General features: G+C 39.1%; 1 protein-coding gene across 1 annotated transcript in view; it reads left to right on the top strand.

Moving 5' to 3' along the window:
- Nucleotides 1-18,498, top strand: part of TBCEL (tubulin folding cofactor E like) — a 96,533-nt gene that overhangs the window by 32,164 nt on the left and 45,871 nt on the right. Inside the window, exons 2-3 of the mRNA XM_028125968.2 lie at nt 9,991-10,140; nt 11,786-11,925. Of these exons, the coding sequence (XP_027981769.1) occupies nt 10,008-10,140; nt 11,786-11,925 (273 nt within the window). The 5' untranslated portion in view covers nt 9,991-10,007. The remainder of the gene's footprint in view (nt 1-9,990; nt 10,141-11,785; nt 11,926-18,498) is intronic.

The raw sequence follows: 18,498 nt of genomic DNA, 5'->3' as shown, positions 1-18,498 counted from the left end.
TTTATTTGAGAGAGAATGAGAGATAGAGAGCATGAGAGGGAAGAGGTTCAGGGGAAGAAGCAGACTCCCCGCCGAGCAGGGAGCCCGATGCGGGACTCGATCCCGGGTCTCCCATGCTGCTTTTAGGCTCTCTCTTTGCTTAGAGGACCCCTTTCAGTATTTCTTGGAGGGCTGGTTTCGTGTTTGCAAATTCCTTTAGTTTTTCTTTGTCCTGGAAGCTTTTTATCCTCCTTCTATTTTCAATGACAGCCAGGCTGGATATAGTATTCTTGGCTGCATATTTTTCTCGTTTATTGCTCTGAAGATCTCATGCCCGTGCTTTCTGGCCTGCCAGGTCTCTGTGGATAGGTCTGTTGCCAATCTAATGTTTCTACCATTGTAGGTTACATATCTCTTCTCCCGAGCTGCTTTCAGGATTTTCTCTTTGTCTCTGATACTCATAAGTTTTACTATTAGATGTCGGGGTGTTGACCTGTTTTTATTGATTTTGAGAGGGGTTCTCTGTGCCTCCTGGATTTTGATGCCTGTTTCCTTCCCCACATTAGGGAAGTTCTCTGCTATAATTTGCTCCAATATACCTTCTGCCCCTCTCTCTCTTTCTTCTTCTTCTGGGATCCCAATTATTCTAATGTTGTTTCATCTTATCGTATTGCTTATCTCTCGAATTCTGCCCTCGTGATCCTGTAGTTGTTTCCCTCTCTTTTTCTCAGCCTCTTTATTTTCCATCATTTGGTCTTCTATATCGCTGATTCTCTCTTCTGCCTTATTTATCCTAGCAGTTATTGCCCCCATTTTTGATTGCACCTCATTAATAGCCTTTTTGATTTCGACTTGGTTAGATTTTAGTTCTTTATTTTTCCAGAAGGCGTTTCTCTAATAACTTCAATGCTTTTTTCAAGCCCAGCTAGTATCTTTAAAGTCATGATTCTGAACTCTAGGTCCAACATCGTACTATTGTCTGTATTGAGTAGGTCCCTGGCAGACGGTACTACCTCTTGTTCTTTTTGCTGAGGTGATTTTTTCGTCTTGTCATTTTGTCCAGAGGAGAATAGATGAATGAGAGAACAAAATGCTAACAGGTTAACAATGTCCCCAGCAAATATACGGTATACAAATCAGAAAAGACCTGAAACCGGGGGAAAAGAAAGGGAAAGAAAGAAAAAAGAAAGAAAAAAAAAGAAGAAAAAGATAAAAACAAACAAAACAGAACAAAACAAAAAAAACCAGAATATGATCAAATATGATCAGGCTAGTGCATAGATCAGTGCCACACACTAGATTTTGGGCGTATTTTGGTCTGTTAGAAGAAAGTGCCTCCTAAAATTTTAAAGGAAGAAAGACATATATGTACAAAATAAGGGTTGATACAATGAAGGGATGGAAGATGACTGTAAAGATGAAAATTATAAAAGATTTTATAAAAGGAATTGAGAAGATAAGAAGTTGTTTGAAAAAAGAAAGAAGATTTAATAAAGGAAAAAAAAAGGGAGAGAATGTGATCAGGTAGGCGACTAGAACAAAGCCATACACTAGTCATTTAGGGTATATTTTGATCTGTTAGAAGAAACTGTATCTCAAAATTTTAAAGAGAGAACAACTTATATATATATGCCAAAAATAAGGGTAACTACTCTGAAGGGTTAAAATATAACTCTAAAAATGAAAAATAAAAATTTTTTTTTAAAAAGGGATTGATAAGATGTTGGTTGAAAAAGGGAAAAAGAAAAATTCAAAAAAAAACAGTTAAAAAAATTAACTTTGGAAAACTAATGAATCATGGTAAAAAAGCCATGAATTCTATGTGCAGCATTCCCCTAGCGCTGGAGTTCTCCCGTTCTTGATCAGTAAACTTGGTCTTGGCTTGCTGGCTGTTCGTGCTGATCTTCTGGGGGAGGGGCTTTTTGCCGTGGTTCCCAAATGTCTTTGCCGGAGGCGGAATTGCCCCGCCCTTGTCGGTCTGGGGTAAGCAATCTGCTTGGGTTTGCTCCCAGGAGCTTTTGTTCCCTGCAAGCTCTCAGTACAGCTTTGGAGGACCAGAGTGAAAACGGTGGCCTCCCAATCTCTGCCCGGAGGAGCCGAGAACTCGGGGCCCCGCTCCTCAGTCCGCCCCCAGAGAAAAGCAGTCACTCCCGTCTCCCAGGTCTCCGGCCGCACTCCGTGCTCACCTGGCCTGTGACCGAGCATTTCTATCTCTGGCACCCGACCCCATGTGGAGTCTTCAAACCCAGCAGATCCCTGCGGTGCAGTCCCGCGCCGCTCCTCCCAGGGGAGGAAGGGGAGTCTCCTGAGCTCTGCTGCTTGTTGGGTCCCTGCTGGAGGAGTAGTGGCCCGACTGGGCCGCGGATCACGGTTTACGGCAACCCCGAGCTGAGAGCCTGTGCCTCGGCTCCGTCTCTGCAGCCGGCTTCCCCGCTCCGATACCTGGGAGCTCTGCCGCACTCAGGCACCCCTGGTCTTTCTGTGACCCCGAGGGTCCTGAGACCACACTGTCCCGCGAGGGTTCCACCCCCAGATTAGCCACTGGAGCGACGTCCCTCAGCGGAGCCGACTTCTAAAAGGTCCGATTTTGTGCTCCGCGGCTCTAGCACTTGCCAGAAGCGGCCGCCGGAGGCCCCCTCCCCCGCCGTCTATCCTCCTGAATATCGCCTCGGATTCAGTTCTCCGCACGTCCTACCTTCCAGTAAGTGGTCACTTTTCTGTTCAGAGAGTTGTTGCTATTCTCTTCGATCTCCTGTTCAGTTCGTAGGTGTTCAGAATGGTTTGATCCCTATTCAGCTGAATTCCTGAGACCAGACGAAATCCAGGTCTCCTACTCCTCCGCCATCTTGCTCCGCCCCCCTTGCACTTTATTTTTTATTGAAGTGTAACTAACATATAATGTTACATTAGTTTCAAATGCACAGCAATCCTGTACATCACTCAATACTCACCATGATAAGTGTGGTTAGCGTGCAATGTTATTACGGACATATAACGTTATTACAATATTATATACACACGACATACATACAACATTATTACCATATTATTGACTATATTCCTTATGCTGTTCTTTTTATTTTATTTCCATGACTTTTTTATAACTGGAAGTCTATATCTCTTAAACCTTTTTATCTATTTTGCCTATCTCCCCACCTGTCTCCCATCTGTCAACCATCAGTTTTTCTTTGTATTTAAAAGTCTGGTTTTGGGGGCACTTGGGTGGCTCAGTCTGCTGGGCATCCAACTCTTGATTTCTGCTCAGGTCATGAGATCAAGCCCCACATCGGGCTCTGTCCTCAGTGGGGAGTCTGCTTTAGATTCTCTCCTTCTTCTCCTGCCCCTCCTCCCCCTCCCAAATAAATACATAAATAAAAATCTTTAAAAAAAAAAAGTCCGTTTTTTGTTTGTTTTGTTTTTTGAATTCCATATATAAGTGAAATCACATGGTGTTTGTTTTTCTCTCTCTGACTTATTTCACTTAGCTTAATGCCCTCTAGGTCCATCCATTTTGTCCCAAATGGCGAGATCTCATTCTTTTTTATGACTGAGTAATATTCCATTATATGTGTGTATTATATATGTGTGTGTATATATACACCACATCTTCTGTATCCATTCATCTGTTGCTGGACACTTAGGTTGCTTACTTATCTTGGCTATTGTAAATAATGCTGCAATAAACATAGGGGTGCATATATCTTTTCAAATTAGTGTTTTCATTTTCTTTTCTTTTTTTTTTAATTTTTTTATTGTTATGTTAATCACCATATATTACATCATTAGTTTTTGGTGCAGTGTTCCATGATTCATTGTTTGTTCATAACACCCAGTGCTCCATGCAGAACGTGCCCTCCTCAATGCCCATCACCAGGCTAACCCATCCCCCTACCCCCCTCCCCTCTAGAACCCTCAGTTTGTTTTTCAGAGTCCATCATCTCTCATGGTTCGTCTCCCCCTCTGACATACTCCCCTTTTCTTCCTCTCCTGTTATCTTCTTCTTTTTCTTTTTTCTTAAAATATGTTGCATTATTTGTTTCAGAAGTACAGATCTGTGATTCAACAGTCTTGCACAATTCACAGCGCTCACCGTAGCACATACCCTCCCCAATGTCTATCACCCAGCCACCCCATCCCTCCCACCCCCAACCACTCCAGTAACACTCAGTTTCTTTCCTGAGATTAAGAATTCCTCATATCAGTGAGGTCATGTGATACATGTCTTTCTCTGATTGACTTATTTCACTCAGCATAACACCCTCCAGTTCCATCCACGTCGTTGCAAATGGCAAGATCTCATTCCTTTTGATGGCTGCATAATATTCCATTGTGTATATATACCACATCTTCTTTATCCATTCATCTGTCGATGGGCATCTTGGCTCTTTCCACAGTTTGGCTATGGTGGACATTGCTGCTATAAACATTGGGGTACACGTACCCCTTCGGGTCCCTACATTTGTATCTTTGTGGTAAATACCCAGTAGTGCAATTGCTGGATCGAACGGTAGCTCTAATTTCAACTGTTTGAGGAACCTCCATACTGTTTTCCAGAGGGGTTGCACCAGCTTGCATTCCCACCAACAGTGTAGGAGGGTTCCCCTTTCTCCACATCCCCGCCAACATCTGTCGTTCCCTGACTTGTTAATTTTAGCCATTCTGACGGGTGTGAGGTGGTATCTCATTGAGGTTTTGATTTGGATTTCCCTGATGCCGAGCGATGTTGAGCACTTTTTCATGTGCCTGTTGGCCATTTGGATGTCTTCTTTGGAGAAATGTCTGTTCATGTCTTCTGCCCATTTCTTGATTGGATTATTTGTTCTTTGGGTGTTGAGTTTGATAAGTTCTTTATAGATTTTGGATACTAGCCCTTTATCTGATATGTCATTTGCAAATATTTTCTCCCATTCTGTCGGTTGTCTTTTGGTTTTGTGGACTGTTTCTTTTGCTGTGCAGAAGCTTTTTATCTTGATGAAATCCCAATAGTTCATTTTTGCCCTGGCTTCCCGTGCCTTTGGCGATGTTTCTAGGAAGAAGTTGCTGCGGCTAAGGTCGAAAAGGTTGCTACCTGTGTTCTCCTTTAGGATTTGGATGGACTCCTGTCTCACGTTTAGGTCTTTCAACCATTTGGAGTCTATTTTTGTGTGTGGTGTAAGGAAATGGTCCAGTTTCATTCTTCTGCATGTGGCTGTCCAATTTTCCCAACACCATTTGTTGAAGAGACTGTCTTTTTGCCATTGGACATTCTTTCCTGCTTTGTCAAAAATAAGTTGACCATAGAGTTGAGGGTCCATTTCTGGGCTCTCAATTCTGTTCCATTGATCTATGTGTCTGTTTTTGTGCCAGTACCATACTGTCTTGATGATGACAGCTTTGTAATAGAGCTGGAAGTCCGGAATTGTGATGCCGCCAGCTTTGCTTTTCTTTTTCAGTATTCCTCTGGCTATTCTGGGTCTCTTCTGGTTCCATACAAATTTTAGGATTATTTGTTCCATTTCTTTGAAAAAAGTGGATGGTATTTTGATGGGGATTGCATTGAATGTGTAGATTGCTCTAGGTAGCATTGACATCTTCACAATGTTGATTCTCCCAATCCATGAGCATGGAACGTTTTTCCATTTCTTTGTGTCTTCTTCAATTTCTTTCCTGAGTATTTTATAGTTTTCTGAGTACAGATCCTTTGCCTCTTTGGTTAGATTTATTCCTAGGTATCTAATGGTTTTGGGTGCAATTGTAAATGGGATAGACTCCTTGATTTGTCTCTCTTCTGTCTTGTCGTTGGTGTATAGGAATGCCACTGATTTCTGTGCATTGATTTTATATCCTGCTACTTTACTGAATTCCTGTATGAGTTCTAGCAGTTTTGGGGTGGAGTCTTTTGGGTTTTCCACATACAGTATCATATCATCTGCAAAGAGTGAGAGTTTGACTTCCTCTTTGCCGATTTGGATGCCTTTGATTTCTTTTTGTTGTCTGATTGCTGTGGCTAGGACTTCTAATACTATGTTGAATAGCAGTGGTGAGAGTGGACATCCCTGCCGCGTTCCTGACCTTAGGGGAAAAGCTCTCAGCCTTTCCCCATTGAGAATGATATTCGCTGTAGGTTTTTCGTAGATGGCTTTTATGATATTGAGGTATGTACCCTCTATCCCTATACTCTGAAGAGTTTTGATCAAGAAAGGATGTTGTACTTTGTCAAATGCTTTTTCTGCATCTATTGAGAGGATCGTATGATTCTTGTTCTTTCTTTTGTTAATGTATTGTATCACGTTGATTGATTTGCGGATGTTGAACCAGCCTTGCAGCCCAGGAATAAATCCCACTTGGTCGTGGTGAATAATCCTTTTAATGTACTGTTGGATCCTATTGGCTAGTATTTTGGTGAGAATTTTTGCATCCATGTTCATCAAGGATATTGGTCTGTAATTCTCTTTTTTGATGGGGTCTTTGTCTGGTTTTGGGATCAAGGTAATGCTGGCCTCATAAAATGAGTTTGGAAGTTTCCCTTCCATTTCTATTTTTTGGAACAGTTTCAGGAGAATAGGTATTAATTCTTCTTGAAATGTCTGATAGAATTCCCCTGGGAAGCCATCTGGCCCTGGGCTTTTGTTTCTTGGGAGATTTTTGATGACTGTTTCAATTTCCTTAGTGGTTATAGGTCTGTTCAGGTTTTCTATTTCTTCCTGGTTCAATTTTGGTAGTTGATACATCTCTAGGAATGCACCCATTTCTTCCAGGTTATCTAATTTGCTGGCATAGAGTTGCTCATAATATGTTCTTATAATTGTTTGTATTTCTTTGGTGTTGCTTGTGATCTCTCCTCTTTCATTCATGATTTTGTTGATTTGGGTCATTTCTCTTTTCTTTTTGATCAGTCTGGCCAGGGGTTTATCAATCTTGTTAATTCTTTCAAAGAACCAGCTCCTAGTTTCGTTGATCTGTTCTACTGTTCTTTTGGTTTCTAGTTCATTGATTTCTGCTCTGATCTTTATGATTTCTCTTCTCCTGCTGGGTTTAGGCTTTCTTTGCTGTTCTTTCTCCAGCTCCTTTAGGTGTAGGGTTAGGTTGTGTATTTGAGACCTTTCTTGTTTCTTGAGAAAGGCTTGTATTGCTATATACTTTCCTCTCAGGACTGCCTTTGCTGTATCCCAAAGATTTTGAACAGTTGTGTTTTCATTTTCATTGGTTTCCATGAATTTTTTTAATTCTTCTTTAATTTCTTGGTTGACCCATTCATTCTTTAGTAGGATGCTCTTTAGCCTCCATGTATTTGAGTTCTTTCCGACTTTCCTCTTGTGGTTGAGTTCTAGTTTCAAAGCATTGTGGTCTGAAAATATGCAGGGAATGATCCCAATTTTTTGGTACCGATTGAGACCTGATTTGTGACCTAGGATGTGATCAATTCTGGAGAACGTTCCATGGGCACTAGAGAAGAATGTGTATTCCGTTGCTTTGGGATGGAATGTTCTGAATATGTCTGTGAAGTCCATTTGATCCAGTGTGTCATTTAAAGTCTTTATTTCCTTGTTGATCTTTTGCTTAGATGATCTGTCCATTTCAGTCAGGGGGGTGTTAAAGTCCCCCACTATTATTGTATTGTTGTCAATGTGTTTCTTTGCTTTTGTTATTAATTGCCTCATATAATTGGCTGCTCCCATGTTCGGGGCATAGATATTTACAATTTGTTTTCATTTTCTTTGAGTAAATATTCAGTAGAGAAAATACTGGATTATATGGTTTCTCTATTTTTAATTTTTGGAGGAACCACCATACAGTTTTCCACAGTGGCTGAACCAATTGACCTTCCCACCAACAGTGCATGAGGGTTCCATTTACTCCACATCCTCTCCCAACACTTATTTGTTGTGTTTTTGATAGTAGCCATTCTGACTGATGTGAGGTGGTGTCTTATTGTGGTTTTGATCATCCCTGATGATTAGTGATACTGAGCATCTTTTCATGGGCCTGTTGGCCACCTGTAGTCTTCTTTGGAAAAGTGTCTATTGAGATCCTCTGCCCATTTTTTAATCATATCATTTGTTTTTTTTTTTTTTTTTTAGTGTGGAGTTGTATAAGTTCTTTATATATTTTGGATACTAACCCCTTATTGGATATATCATTTGCAAATGGGAAACATTTAGTAGGTTGCCTTTTTGTTTTGTTGATGGTTTCCTTTGCTGTGCAAAAGCTTTTTATTTTGATGTAGATCCAATAGTTTATTTTTGTTTTTATTTTCCTTGCCTGAGACCTCCTATATTTTTGTAGTATCCTTCTAGCTCTTCTCCCTACTTTCAGTATATATTCCTTCGTATTCAACAGCTATTTGATTGTCAGAATGAGTTTTCCAGAAAATTTGGTTGTTATATTCCCTTCTTTAAAACGTGTTAATTTCTTCTTGTTTTCTATGGAATAAAGTTCAGCTTCTTAATGTAGCCACATGATCTCCTCTGCGGTTCCTGTTGAGTTACTCCTGATGCTGTTTTTTGTCAGACCACGTATATTCACATTGTTATACCTTTTTTCATGATATCCCTTCTTCTTAGAGTACTCTTTATTTTCCTTCCTTTTTCTGATTATTATAGTAAAAAGCTTGTCATCTGATAGTTCAAACTACAGAAGTAAATTGCCTGTATTTTGATTTATATTTAATATAGATCATAGGCCAGCCCCTCAAGATAATGGGTTAGCAGGCTGTCAGAAATTAGCATGTTTTTAATATTACCTGTTTTAACCTATGTGTGAGTACTGAGAGGATGCTGGAGTTGAACCCGTAGCTGAAGTTAGACAGTGAAGGCTCTACCCAAACTCAAAACCAAAAGAAATGACATTCTGTATTAGTCAGGATTGGGTCCATTTGTAAGTAACTGAAAAATTGAACAGTGGCTTAAATAAAACAGAGGGTTATGTATCTTTCACTGAAATTTCCAGAGATATGCAGTCCAGCACCACTGTGGCAGCTCAGTTCCATGAAGTCCTCAGGGACTTAAATTCCTTTTGGCTCAGGGCACCTGGGTGGCTCAGTCGTTAAGCATCTGCCTTCGGCTCAGGTCATGATCCCAGGGTCCTGGGATTGAGCCCTGCTTCGGGCTCCCTGCTCAGCAGGAAGCGTGCTTCTCCCTCTCCCACTCCCGCTGCTTGTGTTACCTCTCTCGCTGTGTCTCTCTCTGTCAAATAAAGAAATAAAATCTTTAAAAAAAATTCCTTTCAGCTCTTTGCTCCACCTTCCTGAGGGTGTGTTCCTTGGGCCCATAGTGCCAAGTAGCATTTGTTTTCTAGGCAAAAGAATCGACCCAGAGACAAAGAAGGAGGCAAAAGGTACACTCTGGCTGTCTTTTAAGGATGATTCCCAGAAGCTGCCATAGACTATTTCTATCCCATCAACTAGAACTTAGCCATATACTCATTCCTAAGTACTATGTACACAGTTAAAAATTCTTTTACTGAGGTGCCTGGGTGGCTCAGTCAGTTATATGTCCAACTCTTGATCTCAGCTCAGGTCTTGATCTCAGGGTTGTGAGTTCAAGCCCTGCATTGGGCTCCATGCTGGGTGTGGAGCCTACTTAAAAAAAAATTCTTTTACTATGGAAGAAGAGGAGAATGGATTTTGAGGGATAAATATCAAAGGATTCATACAAACTCTTTAGTCTGATGTTGAGTCTGCACTTTTTTTTTTTTTTTTTGGTCCTTTTTCCTCTTACTTACCACATAAACCCTATATACCAGCAAAAAGTCTTCCTGTTACCCTTGACTGGAAATGATTGTCTCCTCATCTACATCTTGTGGCACTGTTAATCTGTATTGTAAAATTATTATATGCTGAACTGCATTGCTGTCATTTTTCTGCATATATAGCTCCCCTAAATCATAAGGTCTCACCACAGTGTAAATTCCCGAGGACAGTGACCATGTCTTATATGTCTGCAAGGCCTGGGCTAGTGTCTTATAAATAATGGGTTAGCAATAAAATTTTCTTATATGGCAAATAAATAACTTTGATTTGGTTTCTTCTAGAATTTTAGGAAAGGAAGATGGATCAGCCTAGTGGAAGGAGTTTCATGCAAGTATTATGTGAAAAATATAGTCCTGAAAATTTCCCTTACCGTCGTGGTCCTGGGATGGGAGTCCATGTCCCAGCCACACCTCAGGGCTCTCCTATGAAAGGTAAGAAAGATGTGACTTAAAACATTTACTTACTGGAACTTAGTACTTAGGACCTCAAACCAGAATATTGTCTTGTTTGCAGATTATTTCCTTTATTTCGGAATTAGAATTGCATAGTCTCCCTTGTCATGACTTAAATTTTTTGAAACACAAAAGGATTTCTTTTCCTCCTGACTGGCCAGAAGGCATCTTAGTTGCACAGGACACAATATTTGAGTGGTAAGGTTTCAAATACGTGTTCTGTCGAGGAACTTAGAGGATGCAAGACAGTACAAGACTGGTCTGTGTCCTCAAAAACCTTACAGCCTGACTGGATTACAAGATATTCACATTTACAGACATATAACACAAGGCAGCTTATGTTGAACCAAATGATTGGCACAAAAATTTAGGAGTTAATTAGTATGATCAGGAAAGGATTCAAAGCTATGAGACTCAAACTAACCCTTTAAGAATATAGAACTTGGTCAGAGGGGAGATCTAGACATTCTAGGAGAAAGGTTATGGTGTGAGAGAGATCTACAACATGGAGAAATGTGCAAGGTGTGTCTCTCACTTACATCTTAGCCTCATTTGTATTTAATAGTTCTTAGAAGTAGTTCTTTGTGAGTATGGGAGATCAGGATGGAACAGTGTTTTAGTTCTTGTGTTCCTTGATACAACTGGTCTTACCACTCCATATAAACTGGAATGGCAGAAAGAGGTAGATTTCTTACTTGGTCATTTTTTTTTTCAGGATCCATTCCCATTCTGAAAAATTTGATAGAGAAAAGTACTGAGTTGAAAAATTATGTAATTTGAGGCCTGCATGAATAAAATATTTCCTGAGTCCTTATTTTATACCAAAGAGGGAAAAAGTGGTTGAATTCTCATGTCTGTCCTTTCTAAGAGGACAAACGTGGTTATTGACACATGTGTTTTTGAATCAGGCAGTAGTTTACGCCAGTTTGACCAAATTCATTAAATAGTTTAAGACTCTGAAACAGTTTCTCCCACTACAATTATGTATTTTTAAAAGTCTGATTTTCATAAGGGACACATTCTATGTGGATATGAAATAGAAATGATTGATAGACAAGAAAGAGACCTAGATTTTTAAATGGATCCACTTAAGCAAGGAAGATTTCTTCAATGATAGGAATTTGAGGAACAGAAGTGGTTTCATAGTAGACCATCTAATGGTTTGAGATGATTTTCAAGGGCAGCAATAGGTGGAAATATACATCAGACAAAAAGAGAGCTCTCCAGAATGATACTTTTGAACTAATTTTAAAAAAAGAAAAAATTGAGGCCAATTAGAAGACAGTGGGAGTCCAGATGAGTCACATGTTCTAGTGTTCAGATGATGAGATGACAGCAAGGATCATAGTTGTATTGTTGGTAGTTGAGATCAACCATCCTGCCAGAGGTAAAGCCTCCAAGACTTTTTTGGTGGTACTGGTCCAGTATTTTTAATCTCCTTCTGGGCCATATTTGGCTGTTTCCCCTTAGAATTCAGTACCCTTGGACTCCAACATATTCTCTTGTTTTTTCCTCAGGTCCTTGTGTAATTTCCAACTATTTGATTTTGATTCCTGGGGGCTGAATATATGTTAGACAAGAATTAGGCTGATTTAAAAAGTGTTGTGTTTCCCCCATGATTCAGATCGCCTCAACCTCCCAAGTGTGCTCGTGTTGAACAGCTGTGGAATAACATGTGCAGGAGACGAAAAAGAAATTGCTGCCTTCTGTGCTCATGTGTCGGAACTAGATCTTTCTGACAACAAACTCGAAGACTGGCATGAGGTAGTTTTTATATTCCTGCATTTTGGCGACTTCTGCTGAATTCTGGTTCTCACTTGAGATTCTCGTTTCTGTGTCTCAAGATAAATAACTGACTGCTTCAGCTGTTCTGTGGTGATTTTTTCAGTTAACATTGCTATTGCTAATTTGTTTTTCATTAATATGGAAAGCACTGGGGAGCTTTTTTCCAGGTATCAAGAGGTTAATAAGACCACAGAGATTTAGGCTGCTAACAATACATTGGGCTTTTTACTGTCTCACTAGTGTGCACATCCTGTGTTCATTCTGTACCACCACTTCAGCATTTAGTGCTCTAAATTGACATAAAAATTGCTTGAGCTCAAAACTCAGATTACAAAAATATTTATTTTTGGTACTGAAATTCACCCAAATATTTTAGAACTTTTCCTTATTTTATGAAGTCTCCTAGTTGTTTTGACATAACTGATGTCTTTTGACCTCAGAGTAAGGCACACCAGGTACACAAATAAAAGTATTACAATATTCTTTCTTATTATTATATGTAACATTGCCTACCTGATGATAACATTACCTCATGGAAGCTATGCTTATGAATCAGGGAAAAATAGTTCTTTCTCCTTGATTCATTCCCCTGCCTTAATTTAGGATCTTCTTTCTTGAGAAAGCTTCCTGATGGATTTTCCTGACTCTGGTTTTATTCTGCTTCCCGTAAGCTATCTTCTATAGTGCGACCAGACTCCTTTTAATCAATGAAATAAGATTATGACACTCTTTCTTAAAGTCCTGTAGTTGCTTTTCACTGCCAAGAAACTAAGGCCTGAACTCTCTAAATGTAGCCTTCCACCATATGGCTCTTGCCTACTTTTAGAGCTTTATCTCCATCTTTAGCTGTATGCTTTTTCTTGCAGCTCATGATAAACTCTTGACATGAAAAGCTTCCTTGCTTTTATTCATTCTGAATCGACTGCTCTTTTTCCTTGTCTACCTGATCTCCTCCTATGTATCTTTCAAGACTTGGTCCAAGTCACTATTCCTCTATGAAACTTTCCCTGGCTCTCGCTCAGGCAGAGGCAGATTATCCCAGTGCCTATATCACGATGCTGTGATAAATGCTATCACTTATCACAGTGTGATGCAATCTCTTGCTTACTTGACAGTTTTTCTACTAGACTGTGAGTTTATTCAAAGTAGAGATTTTTGTCTTTATACCATCAGCACCCAGAGTGTCATACTAGGTACTCAAATGTTTGTTGAATGCATTAATGAACAAATGATTGCATCTTAAGGATTGATCAAGACGACTTGCTTCAACTTTTCCTATGATCTTAAGAAACTCACTTAATCCTTTAGTGCTTCACTTTGCTCAACCCTAAGACAGGGCTGCAGATAAAATTAATCATGGAGGTGCTTTGTAGATATTAAATGCTATACAAATTCTAAGACAGCTTTTTTGTTTGAGAAAAATCTCTTTATAACCTAGTTTTCTTCAGCTTTTCTTACATTTATCTATTTCATAGTCTAGCTTAATCTGATAACTGTGCTTCTGGTTATATTTCCTATTTTTATTGAGATGTTTACCAAATTCTTTGAGATGCATGTTGTTTGATTTTTAAGTGACTTGTTAATATATGCAGATTTACTGGGCTCTTCCAAGAAATAGTCTCTGTACATGTGTTTATTTATTAATTCATTTATCTAAACAATGGGTCTAGTTCACTGTGCCACAAATTACAATCCGTGCCTTCTTGGTCCTTTGAGATGCTTAAGTGACGTGCGTGCTCCGTCCACACTGCACAGATGCCAAAAGAACTGCCTTGTTCATCCTCCTGCCTGATTCCCACAGTAGTCTGCTGCTGAACGTCTGGTGAGAGTTTTTAACCTGCATGGGCGACAAGTCAGACCACATCTTCCTCTGCATCTTTTCACCTATGTTCGTAGGCTGATTCCCTTAAATGTGTTTCTTTGGGAGTGTAAAATTTCAGAAAGGTTTTGTGCTTTGTGCTCTGACCATGTACATAAGCTAGGCTTTTGCCAACTGCCGACAGTTTCAGTGTTATAGCTGCTGCCTCCGAAGAACAATCTATGTCAATATGGATCAGAACACAAAGTTAACACTAGGCAGTTCAGCCTATTCTCTGCTTAGACAAAGGTCTACGCTAAATATTTTCCAGGCCACATGGACATATATGGACAGAGGTCCCTATGTTCCATTGTGCTCAGTTTGTATCTTCTTACATGTGCTCTATAGTCTGTTTCCAGGCAGTTTTCAAATAAGTCTTCGCTGCTCTACCCTTCAGGCTTCTATCTTCCAATTTATTTTTGTTTTCATCATTCCTTTATTTTTTGTCTTTGCTTTAACTGTAGTTGATTCCAATCTTCTAGAATATCTATCAGAGCACAGAGAGGTGGGAGAAGTACTGACAGCAGAAGCATATTGATTTTTAGGATTGATTAAACTCTTTGCCAGGCTACCAATGCCTCATAGGTCACAGTTTTAAGGCATTACATTTCAACCCCACTGCAACCCGTATACCTGATTACCAAAAAGATAATTTGTCCCTGGCCATTAAGTAAGTTTATTTTGGCCTGTATTTGAGAGAGCGATGTGGGACAAAAATAATATAGTTTGTTCTTTGAGTCTTTTGAGTGGTCACTAATGTTATAAGTAACCTCTTTTGTAGTTTAAACTACTGGCTGCTGGATATCCAGAGATAAAGATAAATACCACTGAGAGGTGTTAATACTGTGGAGGGAGGCAAAGATCTGTCTCCATCCTTCTAAAATTGGGCATCCACGTGTGAAAAAAGATGCATTTTTTAGCTCTTGAATTTTAGCTAAGTAATTTTCGTCTCACCTTTCTCAGGGCATCTCCTTTTTCCTCCCTTCCTTATCAAAACCATTTTATAAAAGAAATTAAACCAAGTAGTTGAGAGGAGAGAGGAATTAGCCCCTCAGGTGAGGCAGAGAATAGCTTGGGTGTAAGTTACAGATGGTTATCTTACAACCCTTTCCCCATTTTTCTTAAAACTTTAGTTTCTTCAATTTTAGAAACCAGAGTTAGAGGGTCCTCAATTAAATCATAGAATTGTGGAGACCTAGAAGGTCATGTAAGTTCATCTCCATGTTTTTGCACATGAACAACACAGGTTTGAACTGCATGGGTTTGTTTGCATGCAGACTTCTTACAGGACAGTACTGTAAATAAATTTCCTCTTCCTTATGGTGTTCTTAATAATATTTTCTCTAGGTGGGTGGGGGAGGGGCTAAATGGGTGATGGGAATTAAGGAGGGCACTTGTGATGAGCATTGGGTGTTATATGTAAGTGATGAATCACTAAATTCTACTCCTGAAACCAATATTACACTATCTATTAACTAATTCAAATTTAAATTAAAACTTGAAACATAAAAAAAAAGGTTTGGTGTAAAAGAGGCTTGCTCTCTTTTTTTTTTTTTTTTTGAGATGGGGAAAAAGAGAGAGAGGGCAAGGAGGGGCAGAGGGAGAGACAGAGTACCAAGTAGGCTCCACGCCCAGCACAGAGCCCAGCACAGCTCAATTCCACAACCCTGAGATCATGACCTGAGCTGAAATCAAGAGTCGTACACTTAACCGACTGAGCCACCCAGGTGCCCCAAGAGGGTCTCTTTTGTGTAAAATTCTAAAATATCTAGAGATGTAAGTGTATATGTTGGAATATGCATACATTTTTTTTCTGGGAAGAATCACAAAAATTTCATTTGTTCTGTTCAAATATCATAACTGTGAACATTTTGTTATTGTTTTGTTTTGACATCACTGAGGATAGTGGGGGGCTGTTGAATTTATAGTGTTTTTTAGTTTTCTTTATATTTCTCTATATGAAAACAAAATAAAACACGTTACTAAAACAAAACAAAAGCAAAACAAAAATTTTTCTCTAGCTCACTTTATTGTAAGAATACAGTCTATAATACATGCAAAATACAAACTGTTAATCAACTGTTTATGTTATCTGTAAGGCTTCCTGTCCACAGTATGCTGTTAGTAATTAAGTTTTGGAGGAGTCAAAATTTACCTGATGATTTTCAGCTTTGTAGGGTGTTGGTGCCCCCTAACCTCTGCATTGTTTAAGGGTCAACCGTATCCCTGTAGCTAGACGGGTCTTTTTCTTATTGATTTTTAGAATTTAAGAAAGGTAAGTCCGTGTACTGTCCCAGAGACTTCTTGAATGTTTGTTTGGCAGACTTTCCTGTTAGGACATTTTTTTTAGTAAATTTCCCTGTGTAATTAATATACTTTCTAAAATCTTATCGTTAATTTAAGGTTACCCCCAAATCCTTTTTAACTTTTGCCTCTTAAAGAATGTATTTATTTATTTATTTCTAAAATACATTATTTTTTCCTGTTTGAACTATTATACTGTAGTCCAGTTGCAATTTTTTAGACTATTCCAAAGCTAATGAGTCATTATTCTAAATGTTTATTATCACGGGACAGCAGCATAGATGCAAAATATGAAGATTTTATCACATAATTTCTGGGAGAATTCCTTCAAAAACCTTTAAATTATCCATTTGGGGATATTTTTTCTTTTTATTATAAAAATAAAATACGAGGAACGGTGGTTAGCAAGAGGTTTATGTTTTGTTTTTATTTAACTGGGGTTATATGATAATTGGTTATTCTTCATGCTGTACTTGGAGTGCAATTCCTCTCCATCTTCTTTTGCCCTTAAAAGAGTTGAAGCCAGGCGGCCGTCATCCCTGTGTGGGAGCCCTTCACAGCACTGGTATTTAGGCAGTAGAGGACTGATCAGTGTGTGGACCAGTTAGCTGTGTTGTAGCCACAGACTCCACTCCAAACGCTGGCCGTACATCACACAAATGCTTGGTACCATTTGATCACTACAGGGATCAGGCAAGAGAATATGCGCAGACTGGTATAAATTACTTCCATTTTAAACTGAAGCCTAACGTGTTTTTCTCTAAAAAAATAGCTCATTTCTTCATTTGCAAAATGAAAATAAAAATGGTCCCACTTCACAAGGTTAGTATGTGGCATAGCTGAACTAGTACGAGGACCGGCCCCTCTGACCTACTCTGAACCTTCTTGGAATTAGTCCACTTCGCAGTGATTTTAGAGCTCCTGACCTGTGTGGTCCACACAAACCTGAGGTGAAGTGCACATTACTTTTTCTTTCCACCCGTAGTTCTCAACGCTGGCTGCCTTTTTGGCATAACCTATGGAGCTCCGACAAGAAACCGAATCCAGGTCCCAACCATGAAGCTTAGCTAATCTTTGAAGCTCCTGATTTAGTAGTTTATGGTAGAACCTGGGAATTCGTGTATTTTTGAAATTATACCAAGGATTTTATTTTATTTTTTAAAAGATTTTATTTATTTATTTGAGAGAGAGAGAGAGTGAGAGGGAGAAGCCAACTTCCTGCTGAGCAGAGAGCCTGATGTGGGACTCAATCCCAGGACCCCGAGATCATGACCCAGGCCAAAGGCAGCTACTCAACAGACTGAGCCACCCAGGCGCCCCATACCAATGATTTTAAATAGGACATATTAAAATAAAAATAAATACGATATAACATATAACTAGGGTTGACATGTTGGTTCATACTATACTTACTTTGTTAGTTACATTTACTGAATGATTTTGTGCCATTAATTTATTCAGCAAACATTAAGCGCCTACTATGCAGTAGTGAACTAGGTAAGTACTATCCCTGCTTTCATAGAGTTTATATCCTATTAGGGAATAGGTAAGGAAATAAATTTCTAAAAGGTGTACCAATCACTGTGTTAAGTGCTTTACACGTGTATCTCATTTAATCCAATCCACAGTCCTGGGAAACAGATGGGTCCTGTTTTCTCTGTATTACAAATGAGAACACTGAGACCTGGGAAGGTGAAATAACCCATCAGACCACACAGCTAGGAAGTGTTGGAACCTGGTTTGAACCCAGGTTTTTTGACTGTGAAACCAATCCTAACTATTCTGTTGTACTTCTTTTCTCATAAAGTTTAGTTACCACATTGATGCTTAATCCATTTACTGGGCTTCTAACATTTACTTCCTACTTGTTTAAGCTCGTTCTTTTTTTTTTTTTCGGGGTATATTTATAATTTACTGGTGGTGGTATGCTGGAAGAACAATGGTCTGATTTTTATTTATTTTTTATTATGTTATTAGTTTTTGATGTAGTGGCTCTGATTTTTAAATCCTAGATTTGGTTTTTGTGTCGCTGAGACCTTAGTCAAATTATTTAACATTTCCGAGCGTCAGTTTCTTCATTATTTAACATGAAAATAGTTATCTTACAAGTTGTTTTGAGAACTGAGTGAAATAATCTGTATCAAAGAGGCTAGTACTATACAGAGCAAATAGTTAAGGTCAGTAATGCTGACTTCCTTTTTTTAAAAAAATCTTGCCTACGAAGGTGCTAGCTAAATCGTTAAATTGATGATCATGTTTTCTCTTTTCTGATGTAGTTACAGATGCTTTTTGGTTTTTGAGTATATATATTTTGAAGTGTGGTCATCTTTTAACCAAGCTGAAACTGTTTCTAAGTGATCGTGGCTATGTAGTCAGTTTTGAACACTTGA

This window comes from Eumetopias jubatus, unplaced genomic scaffold (assembly GCF_037043125.1).
Source record: "Eumetopias jubatus isolate StellerSeaLion01/CBP00866 unplaced genomic scaffold, mEumJub1_p1.0 scaffold_13, whole genome shotgun sequence".
In the NCBI taxonomy this organism is placed as follows: Eukaryota; Metazoa; Chordata; class Mammalia; order Carnivora; family Otariidae; genus Eumetopias; species Eumetopias jubatus.
This window is presented reverse-complemented; position numbering and strand designations above follow the sequence as displayed.